General features: G+C 35.9%; 1 protein-coding gene across 2 annotated transcripts; it reads right to left on the reverse strand.

Annotated features, from left to right (window-relative positions):
- Positions 1-5,941: 5,941 nt before the first annotated feature.
- Positions 5,942-14,858, reverse strand: PRL (prolactin). 2 transcript variants are annotated; one of them, XM_066372253.1, is made up of 5 exons: positions 14,831-14,858; positions 12,369-12,550; positions 10,230-10,337; positions 8,058-8,237; positions 5,942-6,133 (listed from the first exon to the last, which is right to left on the reverse strand). In XM_066372253.1, exons 1-5 carry the CDS (start codon positions 14,856-14,858, stop codon positions 5,942-5,944), a joined length of 690 nt encoding a protein of 229 aa, XP_066228350.1. The 2 variants fall into 2 exon arrangements, with proteins under 2 accessions (XP_066228350.1, XP_066228349.1); XM_066372252.1 differs by having other exon boundaries at positions 12,369-12,553.
- Positions 14,859-19,814: the final 4,956 nt, after the last annotated feature.

Below are 19,814 nucleotides of genomic sequence, written 5' to 3' on the forward strand. Positions count from 1 at the left end.
TGCAATAAGTACATTCCTTAGTATAATTAAGCAGGATGAGTGGCTCTGACTCTTAGAATTAAAGAATCATGTTGAAACAGTTGAGTTAAATATGTTTTCTCAGCATCAATCACTGAGAACCTTCACTGAAGAAGCCACTCCTGATTAGGCTCACCTGGCTGCTATCATGCTGGTATGGCATGTAAGTGTGGATCTGTTTTGATAACATGTTATCTTTTTCACTTGTACATGCATTGCTTTTTAAGTGAATTTTGTTGCTTCATTTGTCTTTACTTTACTATCCAAATAGAATATAATTATTGCCACAGATTTCTAAGTAACAGAGTCCTATATGGCTGCTCCCTGGGCATTTGGGGAAGATGCTTTGGGGCAGTTGTCACTCCACTGTTAAAGTTTTATTTTCAGGGGATTAGAAAGCTTTTCTTTCAAGAGTCCTTCAATATGAATATTATCTTAGGAGAGAACACTTAAAATTATTGGGTTAGAGATTAACTCACCATCTGCTGAGAGTGAGACAGTGCAAGAATAGTAAACGGGCAGATTTATCAGAAAGAATTGACAAACTCTTGGAGAAAGTGGATATATGTACTCATCTCTGTGATTTGTTAAAGTAGCAACATTTTTTTTATGATTTCTGGTGCAAAGTCAAAGAAATACAGGAAAATGATGTTCAAATGCATTTGGAGGAAACCTTAATTTATCTTTTCTCTCTCTGACTTGACCATCATTTATTTACTCACCTAGCCTATGTTCTTGTATTCCTTTTTGACACCTATTTGCCTTGTTCCCTCTATGTAGTAGAGTTCTATTGCTGATCCTAGATCTCTCACATCCTTTGCTTTTTTTTTTCTTTCTTTTTTCCTCTGGGCAGAGTCCTTTTTGATTTTCTTTTTGAGTGTCACACTATAATAACATTCCAACTTATTTCTGGACTGTTTCTTTTTCTCCAGATTCATGTTCTATTTCCCAATTCTGGACATATTGCTCTGTTGCCTTAAAATTTCTTGGTTTCTTCTTGCCTTGTAGAATAAGTATAAATCCTCCAAATTGACATAAATGATCCTCCACAATACATTGAGAATCCTTAAAAGAGTTTTTGCCATTATTACCATATGGTAATGTGCATACCATATCATGGGAACATGATCATGACAGGTATTACATGTCTGTTAAAAAGTAAACATTTCTTGCCTGACCTGTGGTGGCACAGTGGATAAAGCGTCGACCTGGAAATGCTGAGGTTGCTGGTTCGAAACCCTGGGCTTGCCTGGTCAAGGCACATATGGGAGTTGATGCTTCCAGCTCCTCCCCCCTTCTCTCTCTCTTTCTCTCCTCTCTCTCTCTCTCTCTCTCTCTCTCTCTCTCTCTGTCTGTCTCTCCCTCTCCTCTCTAAAATGAATAAAAAAATTTAATTAAAAAAAAGTAAACATTTCTTGTGTTTTGTTCAAACTTGGTTGTTTACTGTTATGTTATTATGCTACATGTATTAACACCTCAGTTTCTTTTGCTCAAGATATAGAAGATACTTATATCATAAAATAATTCTAAATGAATGGACAGATGTGCTGTCTTCCTATTTTCTGCTTATCAATGTCCCATCAACCCTTCACAATTCCATCATAAATCTATCACAATCATGTCACTCCAGAACACTTCCTTGTTCTCATGTCCAGATGTCTCTTAGCTGCTCTGTAATTTGCACTAGCACTTTGTTTAGCATCGCCCATTATGCTGCTTTCTCTACCATATTGAATGGTAATTTTGCATATTTATGTAACACCCTCTCTCTCTACAACTTGAGAACAGACTTCTGTGAGACAGCGAATTCTCTTACCTCTCTTTCAGTCCTTGTAGGACACATGACACATGACTTACTAATATATGCAATCAGTTAATTTCAAGGATTTTGTATTTATTTGTTTTGTTTCTGTTCCGTAACCATTGCTGTTATTCTTGCTATAGCAGGGCCGAAATTTCTTCAAATGTAATTGCACATGGAAATCTGTAAAGGAGAAAAAATAGACTCACTGTGGTTGGCACGGAAGTGATTGTTATATTTTTCCCAATATCATCTTTCTAGCTACCCCTTGCTGTCTCTACAGAATACCTACGGCTCTGGTCAATCTTGTCTGAAAACTACACTATTCAATCTATATGTCATGGTCAAGCAGGAGGAGGCCTTTTAATATCACCATCTCAGTTTTTTATCTGAAGTCTTTAAATCTGTGCTTGGAATGAACTTTTAAGGGAAGAATACATAAAGGTGTATGTGGGCTAGCAGTGAACTTATGTGTCATACAATTGCATTGTCCTTTTATTACCAAATTTCACTCCTGATAAATAACATCATGTCTGTTGGAAATATCTAGATGTTGAAGAAAAGGGAGTTAAGTGGGTAACACAATAGAATTAGATATTTTCAGCAATAAATGACTTAGAAAGTTTATAAAGGTTTCTCTAAACTCTCACACCTTCTAAAATAAGAGAACTGAATATGAGAAAGCTGGCATTCTGCACCCATGCAGGAGCAAAGGGAGAGATTGATAGACTGGTTTGGAACATGGTATTCTGAAAGGTTTGGGTCATCACAGCTAGAGACAGGAGCAGGACTTGGACAAAAATAACTCTGGCTATAAGGGAAGATATTGACTTTGGTAGACAATGTTTCTATTTGTGGGGGAAAGTTGTCTTTGCATGGCAAAAGAAAATTACCTTGAATTCTGATCTGAAGAGGTGCAAAGTTCTGCTGTCTTTACAGCTATTGCAATTCAATTATTAAGGGCAAAGAATACTTCTAATACAAAGGGATATTTTGGAAAAGGAAGAAAGAAGAAGAAAGGGAGGTAAAAGAAAAATATGAAGTATCAGCTCTTAGGGAATAAAAATTTAGGTCTTCACCAAATACAATATTCTAATAGCAGTTCATCCTTCACAAGCTGTCTTTTGTTCACTTTCCTCTTGTGTTTTTCCTTCCATTTCTATTCCTCTTTCTTTTTTCCTCTTTCTTATTTTAAAATTTATTTATTGATTTTAAAGAAGAGAGGGAGAAAGGGGAAAGAAGAGTGGGAAGCGTCATCTCATAGTTGCTTCTTATATACAGTGTGTCTGTAAAGTCATGGTGCACTTTTGACCGGTCACAAGAAAGCAACAAAAGACGATAGAAATGTGAAATCTGCACCAAATAAAAGGAAAACTCTCCCAGTTTCATACCTATTCAGTGCAGTTCGATGTGTGCTCATGCACAGATTTTTTAGGGCTCCTTAGGTAGCTATCCCGTATAGCCTCTACAGACTCGTCACTGACTGATGGCCTACCAGAACGGGGTTTCTCCACCAAACTGCCGGTTTCCTTCAACTGCTTATTCCTCCAAGTAATGTTATTCTTATGTAGTGGCGCTTTGTTATAAATGCGCCGATATTCACGTTGCACTTTGGTCACAGATTCAAATTTAGCAAGCCACAGAACACACTGAACTTTCCTCTGTACTGTCCACATCTCAACTGGCATGGCCGTGGGTTGCTCCACGGTATACACGGTGTTACATCATTATCTGCGCATGCGCACATGCTGCCACATCATCCTACAGAAACAGGGAGGGTTTTCCTTTTATTTGGTGCAGATTTCACATTTCTATCATCTTTTGTTGCTTTCCTGTGACCGGTCAAAAGTGCACCATAACTTTATGGACATACTTGATGTCTTGACCAGGCAAGCCCAGGGTTTTGAACCAGCGACCTCAGCACTCCAGGTTGATGCTCTATCCACTGTGCCACCACTGGTCAAGCTATTCCCCTTTCTATCTACCTTTTTATTTTATCTCTATCAGAATGTTGGATTGAATATTTTCTATATGTCTGTGTCTAGGATTAACCTTTTTACACGTGGGAACCAGTGAAAATAGAATTATTTTGGGGATCCCTAAGGCAGAAATCTCCCTGAGCAGAAGTGAATTTGACAAAGACCATTGGATCTATAATTTTCATACAGCATCAAGGTGGTTAACTCTCTTGCAGACTGGCATAAAGTTTCTGGCAGACCAGTCTATAGACTGGTGGTAGAAAAACACTAGTCTAGGAAATCCTGCTAAAGCCCTAAAGCTGCTGTGATACCATTGCTTTCTAAGGACAGCAAGCAAGAGATAGCTCCTCATCTCAGATTGCCTACAGACAGTTGAACAAGCTGAGCTGCCCTAACCAGCTGCCTCTCTCCAATCTCAATCAACAGAAGGTTAAGCATGTGAGGACAGTGTTGTAATTCAGAGGCCCACTAGGGAATGTTTATAAAGCTAACTCTCTAAGATAATTATTAACAGAACTCATTACTCATTAGAACTAAAAGGAGAGAATGACAGCCCATTCCTCAGGTTAATGTCTGCTTAAGAATTTAGTTTTTTGACCCATTCTTTGTCAATGTGAAGAGGTGGAGAAGAGGATTGTTAGGAGACCCTGGGAAGGAGTCAGAAGCAATCCAGTATCATTGGTCCTCAGTTGTTTAGAGTGGTTGGGGGGCCTGAGTTCCCATGGGTCTCTTGGTAAACAGCTGACCTTGACCTAGTTTTCTTCTAAGGATACTTGTAGGACAAAGGAGCAGCAGAAGAGGCTGTGGAAAACACTATAAATGTCAGAGCTATGGGATGGATAGAAGAATAGAGCCAGAGCCTGTTCCCTGACAAAGAAACTATAGAGTAGGGTGTCTGTCCCATTTGTGAATGTCTTAGAATATCACAAGAGAGACACTTGCTATTCAGAAAGAATTCAAAGTTAGTCCCTGTCACCAATGAGGAGACTACAAAAGTACCACAGAAGTCAGCAATGTGAAAACTTTCTCATCTCTCCTTATCCTCTATCCCATCCAGCATAGCAGAGGAATGGAGACTCAGAAGAGGGAGGAAGAAAAAAGCTTGCAGAAATAGGCCACATCTACTTTTCCTGTTAGGTTCCTGAGCCATAATAGGGAGAGGGAACATTAGAGAGGTTGAATATGGGATGGAGTTGAAACTTGTCTGGACAACACTTGTTAGACCCAGAGTGATGTATACATATGAAATGAATCCCCTGGATATGTGTAAGGCCATTTCATGTTTGTAGCTGCCATGGTCTGAATGTTTGTGTTATCCCCAAGTTGATATGTTGATAGCCTAATCCTCAAAGGTGATAGTACTAGTTGGTGGGTCCTTTGGGAGGGTGGAACTCCCTTAAATGGGATCAGTTCCCTGGTAAAAGAGACCCACAAAGTTCTCTGGTCCCTTCTGTCATGTGAGGATACAATGAAAAGTCTTGACCCAGAAGAGGGCTGTCACCCAACCATGCTTACAATCTGATCATATAGGCAGCTCCAGAACCGTGAGATCTAAATTTCTGTTGTTTATAAGCAATCCAGTCTGTGGTATTAGCCCAAACAGACTAAGACAGTATCCTAATAATTTTAGCCTGTTTAATAAACCTCGTGATACTTGGGTCCATTGCAATCTCATAGTACTTAAACCATCTGTCATAATACTGTGAAAGTTAGCTGATATAGGATATGGTTGGCTTTTATAAAGAATCCTGAGAACTCAATTTTCTTGTTAGCATGACCAGCATGATTAATAATTATTGAATTCTTTGATTCTAATAACTCGACCCATAATGATTTACTGTGATCCTAAAGTAAGCTCTTAATTATCTTATTTGTAATGCTAGCATCTACCGTTTGTGACAAATTTTAACAGGAGCTTCTCAACGGTAGTGGAGATAAAAGGACATAAGACTCTATTAAACGGAGATAAGAAACTTTGACAAATTGTCTTTTTAGATTTTGATATTTCTAAAGAGGAAGTTTTTATTTTTTAAGCAGGACCCATTACACCAAGCACGCATTAGTAAGCTATCACACTAAGAGAAGCTTGCTATGGGATGGATCATTAAGAACCATCGCAGAAACAGATGAACTGGATGTGAGCTTAGCAGTTGCTGTCGTAGATGATTCGGCACTTCAGGAGCTTGAGATAGTTGTCAATCTTATGTGAATCTCTGCGTAGGCAGTGCAGCAGGTTATAAAAAGCAAAAAGACGAGAGTCTTCATCAGCTATCTGCAGAGATGGAAGTCCTGACCAGACAGAGTAGATCTCATTTTCTTTGTCTCCAGGATGAACCTAATAGCCAAAAAAAACGTGGTTTAGTATTATTAGTATTTGTTTACCTTTGTTATTTCAAATTGTTGGATTAAGATTTGTAGAAGAGACATGAATGTAAAATTCTTGAGAAAGAGGTGTGGATTATTGTGCCAGTTACCAGAAATCGCTTTATAATTTAAAAACTAGAAGCAGAACTCCACTGTAAGTTTATTCACAGATGTGTGTTTGTATAGGCAAAGCTAGATGGAAAACCAGAAAGTTACTACTTGAATGCAGACATGAGTATGACAGAAATACAATGGAGGAGCTGGCCTCTGTTCTGTCACTTGAGGGACTAATCCTTTCCCTAACTCTTATCTTGGATATGCACTTTGTACTTTTATTTCTTCTGACAGGTCACAATAATTGCACTGATCTTTTCTCTGCTTTGAATAGATTCAATTCTTCATCCAGTATACCTATCAGAGAGATTTTAGAAATAGTAAGGATTGCACTTGTTGCTTTAAAGTGCAAGTAATCTAGTGATGACTAAGACTAAATGCTGAAGTAGTTAGGAGACTTTCACAATTTACCAAAGACAGATAACCTCCAAGTTTTTCTGAGGAATGGCTACTTTCTTTTGAGGTTTGGGGGTTGGAGGTTCTGGGAAAAGTGCTTATGAGAAAGGGGGTATTGACAGCAACCCATTGCCATCAGGGTGGGTGGGAGTACAACGATGGTAACAAATGACCACTGAGCAACATGAAAGAGGAGCACATGTCAGTTGGCACTCTCTTAGCCTCTCACAGTCCCTGGAGACCTAAGAGGCCATGTAACAACTTGGCAACTAGGGCTTCCAGCTAGTTTGGAGAGCTAGGAGGTACAAATATGGGGTGACTCTAGACTCTGATTGCTAAACTAACTCTCTCCTGCACAGTAAGAATATGTTTGTAAACCTAGGATTCCCATTGGAGTTTAAAGTGTGTGTGTGTTGGCTTTTTTTTTTTTTTTTTTTTTTTTTTTTTCATTTTTGGTGCTTGACCCCTACAAAACAATTTACTGTGCCAGGGGCAATGATATGAACAAGAATAAATAAATACATGGTTTAAAAACTAAGAACAAAAAATAAAGTATTATTGTACAAATTAGTGACCTCAGAAAGTTGGCCCACAGTAATGATGAAAATTGCTTGAAAATCTAGATGTTTATTTTGTAGGTCCGAAGGCTAAAATGTGGTTTGTATTTGTGTTGGATATATTATTTTTCTATGAAAATAACCAAATGACACATGATAGCATGTAATTTGTACACAATAAGAAAAACATAAAATTGCTCGTTATTATTTCTATAACCGTATATTTTTCTTTAGATAATATATTATTTCTGAGAACTTCAGAAAGCTGTATGGATGTTACCTCACTCAGGATGAAAAGATCCCATCTAAATGGAGATATGTGTGCAAATATTACCTCAATCTAAATATGACACATTATTTGGGGATATTAAATGCAAAGTATGAATTTAATTTTTGAAGTCCCCCCAAAACAAGATCTAGGATGACAACTCTGTAAATTACAAATAAAGAATATTTTAGAAAAGATACACCCGATTCTTTGGCTATCCACTGAAATTTAGTGGTTGTTGTGACAGCATCGACTCCATGACCTCATCTTTTCAGCTTCCTTCCTTCTCTAATAATTATGTCTAGCAGAGCAGGTGGGTGGTATGGGAGGAAAACATTTATCTTGCAGATTCTATAGGACGGTGGGAATTCTAAGATTCACTTACAGTAGAGTGTACCACTACAAATCATACAGCTCTTGTTTTATTGAATAGCAGTGTAAACTATTAAATGCCTAAATGTTTTTCTTACAAAGTGAGGTATTTCAGAACTTATTCTTTTTCACAGAGCTCTCCTCTTTTATTAATGAGAAAAACAAAGAAGTATCATGAGACTGCTCACCTGGCCGACAATCTTCTCCATGCCTTCTAGAAGTTGTTTGTTACGTTCCTCAATCTCAATGGCTCTTGATAGGATGGCGTCTGGGGCTTCGTGCATTCCACGTACTTCAGAGACTAGATGATACAGAGGGTCATTCCAGGAGCGCAGCACTCTGAGGACCAGGTTCAGAAGGTCTTCCTGCTAAGCAACCATTAAAATAATCACATTAAAATGAGCACAGTGCAATGAGTTACATGTAATTTTGGCTCAGAGAGGCTGACATAAACATCTCTGTGTTATTCCTCTGTGTATGTCAAATTGTTTATAGATAGTACAAGTTGTAAAAATATAAAATTTATGCTATTGATTTACAGTTTACTAAAATTTTTAATAATCTGACTTATTTAAATAACTACTTCTTTTAATGAGAGTTCTAATTTGCAACATGAAAAATTTTCTTTTCCTCCTGAAATTCTACTATTTTCCCACACAGAGAATTCTTTTATATTTGACTGCTTTGCTTGTCCATGGGGAGAAATCAAAGTTTTTTTGGAACCCCATATGTGTCTTTCCTGACTCAGGAAAGGTAGATTCCACCAGTGTTCATGACAAAGAACACAAATCATTTCATTCAAAGATTCATTCATATTAAGGCATCAAATCATTCATTAATGTGTTGAGTTGTGATTTGCAGTTTTGTTTTACAAAATTAGGATAAGTAGACAAGGAGATATAGTATTCAGAAATATTATCTCCTCAATCTATACCAACCCCTGTCCCATGCTATTCTCAGAGCACTGTATTTACTAATGTATTCAGGTGAATAAAATGACAGAAAGCTACCTATCTTTAATAACAGCATTAAAAGAATTTACAATAGACATTTTATCCACTGATTGACTATTACCAGGATTATTCATAAAACTCCAAAGAGCTGATCATCTCTGATTTAAAGTGTTTGCTTTCTTAATGTCCATAGACTAGTCTAGTGTTAAAGGAAATGAAGAGTAGAGAAAAATCAAATAGATATTGCAATGGAAACATGTACTGAGGTATGCAGGAAAGGAATGGTGAAGAGGTACAGCTGTCTAATGGGCAACAACATAGTTTGGCTAGGGGTATTTCTGCCTAACAATAAAGAATGAGGGTTTTGATTTGGATGAAGCCCAACTCAATGTCTACTACCCATGTGACTTGTGTAAATTTCTTCAGCTCTTGAAGCTATTGTGTTTTTTTTAAATCTCAGTACGTATAATAATAGTACCTTGTCTTACAGCATTTTATGAGAATTAAATACAGTAATGCACATAGAGTGCTCTATAAAGTGTCTGGAAATGTAGTAGCTATCAATAAATTTTAACTCTTCTTTCTCCTCCTTTTACACTTTTTTCCTTTACTTTATTATTATCTTCATTATCATTATAATTATTATTAGTGAGCTTAAGCAAACAGAAATAATGCCAGTATCATTAACAAAGGTCTAAAAGGTGAACACATTGTATTTATGGGGGCTACATTGGTGAAGATGTTTCTTTTAAATCATGTTAACTGTGGGTATGGCAGGAAATCAAGAGAGAGATTGTACTAATAATAAGTCAGAGCTGGGATAAATAACTGAGGCTTGATATACAGACATTGTTGTCCTCAGAACAGAGGCAATAGTGAGAAGAAAACAATATAGGAACTGTTTTGGGGTAAGACTTATCATCAAGAACTAAGAAGCACAAAAGAGAGAGTGAAGAATCAAGAAAGGAAGAAAGCAGCAGGTGTCGGAGAAGTCAGAGCATTGGAGGGAGAGCCTTGAATGTCCAGAGGAGATGGCTCAGATGGTGCAGTGGTCAGTAATGTGAAACATTTTTCTTGTAGGACATTGTTTCCTGTCATAAATAAAACTGCATTTGTGTTCCTTACATATCTTTGAATTTCTCAAAGCTTATGTTTTACACAGGGAAGTCCAATCTAATGCTTTCATATAGTATAATACATGCAGTCCTGGGTCTAAGGCATTGGTTAACATCATGTCTGCTTGGCTAATTTATAGATGATTAATTAATTGATTGCTTACTCTTCCTCCTCCTTGCTCCACATGTGCAATTACCATTACCTGTTATAGTGCTTCTAATAATCTACAGCATGGTAATACCAGTGCACTGCCTCAGTTGTTTTGGTGATAAATCTGGATAAAAGACTCACATGGATCTTTTGGGCTTGCTCCTTGTCTTCAGGAGTAGAGAGGGAAGAAGTGTGGCAGCTGTTGATGGCCTTGGTAATGAACCCTCTGCCCTGGGCATACCGTTTATCCTGAAAGTAATAGAGCAAATTCAATTAGGGTTATTTGGACATTGAATCAATGAACCCATTGCCAAAATGTTAACACATTTGATAAATATATAATTTTTAAAAAATGAGAGCCACATAAAAATCAAAACTAAAGAATTAACAAGGTTTCTCTTTCTCCTACCTTTTCTTTCCATTATCTCTATAAACACATTTTTTAATGCAACTTTTCTAAATTTCAAACTCTCCCCTTCTTTGCTATTCCCTTGATTTTATTCTTTCCATACTTTATTATTTGGAAAGCAAACACTAAAAATATTTTAAAGTATGAAATGTTAAATGTCTTTAGTAATTGAACCAAATATGATATAGCATATGTACCTATATTTAAGCCATTTAATTTCTTTTTTATGTGGGTAAAAACAGATATACTCCTTTAACAATATTATGAAATTATAACTTTTCTTTGATTAATCCATACAACTATACCATCTTCATAATAGATGCAGAATACAGGTTGTTGATCATGACAAAGTAATAAGTAAAAAAAACCCCAAGAAATATTAAGCAATGGACTGAGAATAAGAACAAAAAAACTACAGCTAACACAATGAGAGAAAAACTAATAGTTAGTAAACACTGTAGAAATTTAAAGAGATCATTAGGGAGATTTGGAAGACAAAGATGGTCAGTCAAAAATGTAGGATGAGCCTGACCTGTGGTGGCGCAGTGGATAAAGAGTCGACCTGGAAATGCTGAGGTCGCCGGTTCAAAACCCTGGGCTTGCCTGGTCAAGGCACATATGGGAGTTGATGCTTCCAGCTCCTCCCCCCTTCTCTCTCTCTGTCTCTCTCTCCTCTCTCTCCCTCTCTGTCTCTCTCCTCTCTAAAAATAAATAAATAAATAAAGTAAAAAAAAAAAAAAATCTTCAAAAATGTAGGATGAGAGAAAATTAGTGTGTATAAAGAACTATATAAGTATACATTTGTCTCAAACATTGAGCCACATTCTTTATGGATACCCTTTGATTTATTGAAGTTCTAATCCACTGTCTGATCTTGGATTGACCTAACAGAGTTAACATACAACTTTCAAAGTACCTTCATCATAAAGAGAGTAATTGTTTCCAGTTCTAAATTAATCCTTCTATTATAGTTCTAAATCTATACACTGGAAATAATTCATAGCATTTTTGAGTTTCAGAAAAGCTAGTTATTATTATCTGTTTATTTTCCTAACAGGCATTCAGCTTAGTTTAACTTTGTCCAACCCACCCAATTCATTGTAATGCAATTCTCATCTGTTAGATATCTGCAATGTACTAAGTAAAGAATGCCTTGGGAGACATGTACCCTACATGCAAAGACAAAAAATAAACATACTTTTTTTTCTTTAGCCCTACCTAGAAGTGTTTTAAGTCAGGCGTCATTGTCCCCCTCCCAAATCCATACATTGAAGGCCTGACCCCTAATGTGCTGTATTTAGATGTACGGTCTTTATGGAGGTAATTAAGGTTAAATAAAGTCGTAAGGGTGGAGCCCTGATCCAGTAGGATTATTGTCCTTATAAAATGAGACACCGGAGAGTCCTCTGCTTTTGCTCTTATTCTCTTCTTTCTCTCTGTCCCTTCCTTCCCCGCCCCTCCCCCACCCATGTGAGGAGACTTACTAGATCCTGACCATTCTAGCACCTTGATCTCATAGCCTTCACCTCTGTGAGAAAATAAATGTCTGCTGTTTAAGCTACCCAGTCTATGGTATTATGTGTGGTGGCCCAAGCTGACATTAGTATAGATGCTTAAAATTTTTTGGAAATTTTAAAAAAACAAAGTAAATTAAAGGACATTTAACAATCTTATTACACTCTAAAAATCTTTGTGATTTCATGAAACTGTCCCTTTCTTACTCTTCCATATTTCATTTACTAATAATTTCTTTGACTGATAGGTACATTATTTGAAATTGGCTTGTGTGACTTTCTTGCTTAAAGTGTGGAATAGTTCAGCCATTCACATGAAGGTTCCTTCTGGGAAGAGGCAAAAAGTGTGAGACTTACAAATTCAGTGAACATTTCTGAGGAGAGGTTATGGATATAGTGCGACAGGACGACGGCGCGGTCAAACAGGTCCCGGAGGGGCACTTCACAGCTGACGGCCCCGCTGGGACAGACGGGCAGGGAGTCCACACTTCTGCACAGGAGCAGATTTGACACCAGCAGCAGCAGGAGTAAGAGTGGCCCTGCTTAGACAGAAACAGGAGCTGTTCTCAGATGATCTATTCAGCTGAGGTTATCAAAAGTCATCCTGTGGAGGACAGCCCTTATCTCTCCACGTCGCCCTTATCATGATTTGGTACTGCAGTAGCTGCAGTGAGGAAAAATCAACACTTTCTACTGTGTAAATTTAGATATATAATTAGATTTGCACAGCTATAGAGTTGAAGAAGTTTACTCCCTGCATTTCTGTACTGCTCCCAGAAATGCTTCCACACATTGCAAACATTTGGAGCTTTAATTAATTCTGAGCCAGAGTGTTTAGGTCATTCTTATAAGAGAGTTTAGTGTCTTGGGAATTTCTGCAGACATTCAGCAGCCTCCTGTCTTGGAGTTTGAAACTTTTTAACACTCTACTGACTAATACTTGCATTTTAGACGCTGAAAGAGCAAGGACAGCACAGTTATTCTGTTTGTTTCACCTTTATGACTGATAAGAACAAGCACATGCTTGACTGATTGCTCATATTGAATATGAAAAGACTTCTAAGAAAAAAAATGATGCTGTAGCCTAGATTGGCTAACTCACCTTAATAACCCCATGCATCTGCTTGACACTTTGCCAAAAGTTTTAACATTAAAAAAAAAAATTTGTTCCACCATAGCCTGGTGAACTAGCCTCACCCTTCATTATGATTATCAAATTATAGTGGTGAACAAGAAGGCTTAGTGAGGTTAAGGAATTCTCTCCTAGTCCCATGATTAGCAGGTGGAGGAGGCTGGAAGCCAATACTTTCATCTTTTTACTTCCTCATGTCCCACCCATCATGAACACCTGTGTGCTCTCAGTCTGCATACGTGTTGCAGACCCCACAATCAGTAGCCATGACGTCTCAATGCTTCCAGAGATCATTTCCGTTACTTGGCCTTTGATTGTGTGATAACAATGGCCCTAGGAAGTTTATTTTATCCACTTTTCGCACTCTATAATATCCCCGCTTTTAAAATCTTTGACAATTATCAGAGATGATTTAGTTATCAATTTGTATTCTCAGCAGACAAATGTGGACCTCTAACATGGCAACAATTTACACTTTCAAAAAGAAAGAAATAAGATGTTAAAGTGTCTTTTCAAATGACTCCAAAAAAGTATTAGATATTAAAATATATTGATCAGAAAACTAAGTTTTAAAGGAAGCTTCAATGTGTGTACTTAGATGTATCAGAGCTAAAACTAGGCAAGTGCTAAAGATTTCTGTGTGAAAAAATACCTAAACCTAAATACATAAAAATATCTACAAATATACTTAATATAAAATCTCACTAAACAACTTTTAATTGCAAAATAAAAAATATTAATGTTATAAGATGATTTACATAGCAGACATAATTTTTAAAAACATAATATTTCCAAAAAAGTTTATTTTCTGTACATTATAGTCATGAAATGTAGCTAGATGGGTATTTTATCTACAGGTATAAATACAGAGTGCTTTTCAGATGGAGAAATTGGAACATGGGTTCTAGGAAATACATAACTGGATATTTTTAACTCTGACTACTTTGTATTCTGAAGAATTTTCACAGACTAAGATAAGAAAAAATTCATAAATGTTTTTGTTCTTCATTTCATAAAATTAATTTTGTGGTTGTATTAATTTCTTTTTCTTGCAAATGTCAACCAAGAAATAAAGGTGATTAATTATTACTAGTCTGTTTCTCCTTTTAAAATGTTCTTTAGTTTAAACTTAATCAACAAAATATTTTAAGAAACAATTCTGCTATCATTGTCTACATTATGGATTCAGAGTTAAAAGTTTTAGCAGGTTGACTTACCTTAACCAAATAATGTAAGAGACCTGGGGACCAAAAAATGTTAGTTTCTGCCTTCTGGAGTCTTGATAAACTGGACCTAAAGACGCTATCAGTCTTATTCTAGTCCAGGGTTTCTCAACTTTGGCATTTTGAGCTGAATAATTCCTTGTTCTAGGTGCTCTCCTGTGCATTGTAGTATGTTTAGCAGCATCTCTGTCCTCTACCCACCAGACGCTAGTAACATTTCACCCCCCAATTAAGACAAACAAAAGTATCTCCAGACATTAGTGATATGTCTCTGGAAGAAGGATTCCTCCATCTGAGAACCACTATCCTGTTCTATGGTGCCTTGTACAATGACTTTTTAGAGCAATGATTAGTTTTTTGTAAACCTGAAACTTCTTGCTAAGAGAATATTAGCTAAAACTACAGAGTAGTGCCCCTAAAGGCATACTGATGAAGCCAATAACTCAATGAGTTGTTGCACATACCTTTTAGTGACGACCCTTTGTTGTCCATAGTGGTTTCAGGAAACACCTCTCCTAGAGAAGATCTGGTAGTCCTACAGCTTTCTCTTCCCCAGGTATTGGCTTTATAAGTCTTTGACATCTTCATGAATATATTTAATCAGGCATTTCCTTCCCTTTTACCAGTCATCTATTTCCGTCATTGAGATTACCCCATAATTTCAAACATCAAATGGTATTTTATTTCTTATTCATATTCAGGAAGACATATTGGCCAGAAATGAACATTCTAGGAAATATTTTGATTAATTTGACCAAAAGGAAATGAGAAAAATAATGAAGGTGAGATCTGGAAACTAGTTTGGGTTAGAAGACGTGTAAAACTCTAGAAGTCATTTACTTTGAAATTTACCTTTATGTCTCTGCAGTTTCTTGAAAATACCACTTTATTTCATTTAGGTGTCTCATGTATTATCAAGGTATTCTTTTTTCATTCAACCTTGTGGGGTGAAGTCAAAATTTCAAAACTTACACACTAAATACCAAGAATTATAGAATAAAGATTGAGAAAATAGACCTTTCAGTCCCCTTATTATACTGTCATTATGTTTCCCTCATTTCTTCCCTTGCTTTTCCACATTATTTTGTCCTTTTTAAAATGGCATATATGTCTGCTACTTTGTTTTAAAATGTACATTTTATATGATTTTTTAAAAAAATTTTAACATATATGTAAAGTGATATCATCATCCCCAGTTTGCAGATTAAAAAACTGAGGCTTGGAGAGATTAAATGTCAAGAATACAGTATAAGAAGTTAGTCAAGTTAGATGCTGGAAGGATTATTGTTTCAAGAGGAATCAGGAGGGGTACGAAAAGCCTGGAAAATGAATCGCTGTGCACCCATATCAAAGATGAACAAGAAATCATTCCTGACCTTAGGGAGTTTATTTTGGGGAAGTGATATAGTGGTTTTCAAGGGCAAACACACACACACACACACACACACACACACTCACACTCACACTCACACTCACATACACACATCCTGGTATAGAATGTTGTAAAACAAAATTCTAGGCAATGCTGAGGGACACAAATGCTGTGTCCCTCAAGGTTCGGGGTTGATAAACTGATATTTACATACAATCACTTTATTTCTCTGACCTTGACTCACTCTAAGGCTAAAGTGACTAAAGTTAATCTTTCAGGGGCTCAAAAGTTCCACTTACCTTTTAGAGATTTCCTAAATGAAATGATTATAATGAATACAAACTAAGTTGTTGACGACTTTCTCTAAATTAAGTCCATGTTTCTAAAGCAGCCCTGACCTTTAGTTTCCGTTTTGCCATATGTCTCTTTAATAAATCGACAGGTAGGTAGTTTAAAACATAATCCCTTTCTATGGCGTTTACTTTTTCCATCATTGCTGCTGCCTCATTTGTACTTCAGCTTAAGCTACACTGGATTTTGAATCACACATAGAAAGTGTAATGATTTATAGTTTCTAACAATTGAAACCTGGATCAGGAGTCCAAAGACTCAGACAAGGTATCCCCTTTTCCCATGGACTATGAAAGTATGAATTATTAAGAGAACACTGCCTTATGGTAGAGAAATGAATTCTGTCTTACATTACCCTCCTCTCCTAGAAATTTAGGAGTAGGGAAATCTGTCATAAGAACTGACAACTTAATCTTAAAATTTAAAGGTGTTGTAACTTTTGTAGATAGCCAGGAAAAGAGTAATCTAAGAAAACCTGAGTTGTGTTTATTCAGAGGAGGCCAATTGATTTATTTACCCCCCAAGAAATATGTGTTTCTCTGTGAAATTTCTTGTCTGTTTCCTTGTTATTCCACAGTCCCTATTCACAAAGACAGGATACTGCAATAGCTAAATAATGCAAAAGGCACGTTCTATGCAAAAAACTCATAATTGTTCTATTTTTTCTGCTATATATCTCACCCACTTTTCACCTTAATTTTGTATGTGCTTGGTGACAGATCTTTCCTTTCTCAACCTCTGCTCTTCATTTAGGGCAGTAAAAAAATTCACTAAGATAGGATTTATTTTTATTTACAAAAGTTTTTTTGCTTGCCATTTTTGTTCTAAAGGTTTAGGACTAAGCTCAGAACTGATGATTAATTTCTGTCAAGTAGCTGAATAAATAACTCAAATGATGTTAAAGTGCCATAATATTTTTAGCACCTGAAACTAATAAACAATTTTTTCTTTTTTTTTCTAAATGATTAATTTTTAACATTGAGTAATCTTAGGTTGGTTTTTCTTTCTAATTAGTTATGGACTTGTACTTTCTTTATATTTTCTTTTGTTTACTTATTTTAAGTGTGAAATACTGTTTTCTTTTCTGTCATTAATGATGCAAAGATATTTAAAATGCTTCATATAACTTGAAAAGTGTCTACTGCAAGGTTCAGTGGGGAATATTAAAGGGCAAAAGATATTAGGAGCTATAAAAATCATCAGAATAAATAGGTCACAAGGATATTTCAGTTTATATTAGTAATGAATTATCTTTAATAGAGTAAAACTTGCAAATGACTAAAAGTATATTGTTCACGATTTTAAAAATTCCAAATATCCATCTTCCAAAACTTGAACTAAAAGACAAGATAGAGTATATGTTGTTTTCCATATAAGATATCAGAAAATGTAAAAGAAATGTTGAATAAAGGATCAATCACAATGGTGGTTTCTGAATTGCACTGTTGTCAGATTAAACAAAGTAATGATTTTATTGCTTTGACTACTTACATTAGCTTTATGCATGTTGAAACACATTTTTTTTCTCTCCTAAGTGCCTGTATCCAAAGCTTATCTTTTACTAGGGCTTTGCGCATCATCCAGTTTCCTAAATAACTCCAGAACCCAAGTTCTTAATCTGTTGGCAGTGTCTTGAGAGCATTTGCTATTTGAGTAGAAAAGCCATAGTGGAAGCATTTGAAAATTTCTCCTATAATTCCTTCTCTTTTTCTTTTTTTTTTAAATTTTTTATTTATTTATTCATTTTTAGAAAGGACAGAGAGAGGGAGAGAGAGAGAGACAGAGAGAGAGAGAAAAGGAGGGAGGAGCTGGAAGCATCAACTCCCATATGTGTCTTGACCAGGCAAGCCTAGGAAAAAGTTTTTTTCTTTAATTTTTTTTTATTTATTCATTTTAGAGGAGAGAGAGAGAGAGAGAGAGAGAGAGAGAGAGAGAGAGAGAAAGGGGGGAGGAGCAGGAAGCATCAACTCCCATATGTGCCTTGACCAGGCAGGCCCAGGGTTTTGAACCGGCAACCTCAGCATTCCAGGTCGACGCTTTATCCACTGCGCCACCACAGGTCAGGCTCCTTCTCTTTTTCTTTCTTTCTTTCTCTTTCTTTTTCCACGGATATGCTAGTCATATCCTGTGATCTAGGTTCATGAGTTCTCTGTATTGGTTTCTGTGAGTTTCTTGTCCTGTGCTTGTTCTGAACCATCTGTACCTTTGGACAAATTTTAATGCTTGCTACAAGACAATGCCAGACCTAAGAATGCTGTGTCTAGAGAGTTCACAATTCACTCTTTGAGATTATTCAAGTAAAAGCATCAAATATTTGGCTGCATGCTAGAGCTAAGAGGCACAGATAACTTTCTTTGTAAAAGATTACTCATACTTCAATATTGTGTGTGTGTGTGTGTGTGTGTGTGTGTGTGTGCATTTTCCTTGTTTATTGGGAAATGGATCTGAAGCATGTCTACTTCCAGGAGTATCTATCTATCATCTATCTATCTATCTATCATCTATCTATCTATCTATCTATCTATCTATCTATCTATCTATCATCTATCTATCTATCTATCTATCTATCTATCTATCTATCTATCTATCTATCATCTATCTACCTATCAACAATTGTCTATCTATCTATCTATCTATCTATCTATCTATCTATCTATCTATCTATCATCATCATCTATCTATCTAACTATATCAACTCCCAAATTCTCGGCATAATTTTAATCTTATAATTAGCACAGGTGCCACAAACAGAACAGAAAGCTATAGCTATAGACCAGGGTCCCTAAAGTTCCCTAAACTGACAGCATTAAATTTTTAATTGTTCAATTGTGGTGAGACTCTGGAGATCCTAGTGGAGGTGCTGGGGCATTCAAGAAAAGTCAGAGCAGCAAATCTGTACTGATCTAAAAAGAATTATTTTAGTATTCTAACAACTCATCAGGCCATATGTGTACTGGCCCACTACCATATCTGTCTTCCTCCACTGTTAATAATTTTTAATATATTGAAAGAATTCAGATTGAGAAGTAGGTTCTTCACAGGAAAAAATATCCTCCAGTTCCAGTCTACATAACCATCATCCTCCAGTACATTTTTCTATTAGAATTTGTTGAAAAGCTTTTACTATGGCATGTCTTTTTTCTTATTCATTAAATATAACATGTCTTGTTAGTGAAATATATGCTGCAATATTTAGGGATTAATTAAATTGACAATTATTGAGCAGTCTCTTTATCTTTTGGGATTGACATATAAATAAGAATTAATTCCTTGATAGAATGTTCTATTGACCAAACATCTATCATCTATCTATCTAAGAGATAAAATTATGGATACATATAAAAGTATATATGTATAAAATATATATGTCAAAGTATATACATGTAAAAGTATATATCGTATATATATATTTTAAACAATGGGAGAAAGTATGTACAGTATGATGATGATGTTTTCTAAAACAGGGAGATCACAGAGTTTTGGTTATCCATAATTGTAATAAAATGAAAAAAAAGTAAGTATTTTTAAAAATACTAGCAAAATTATATCTGTTTCAAAGGTGAAAGGAAGTATGAGTATGTTAATATTTTCAGGATTCATAGTTGGGAATCACTAGATCTATTCAAGCTGATTTTTTTTTTAAAAAAGGAAAAGTGTCAACAGATGATGCAAAGTTATTGTTATAATCTGTGGAATAATGGAAAAAATTATAAGCTTTCTAACAT

This window comes from Saccopteryx leptura, chromosome 3, assembly GCF_036850995.1.
Source record: "Saccopteryx leptura isolate mSacLep1 chromosome 3, mSacLep1_pri_phased_curated, whole genome shotgun sequence".
NCBI lineage: Eukaryota > Metazoa > Chordata > Mammalia > Chiroptera > Emballonuridae > Saccopteryx > Saccopteryx leptura.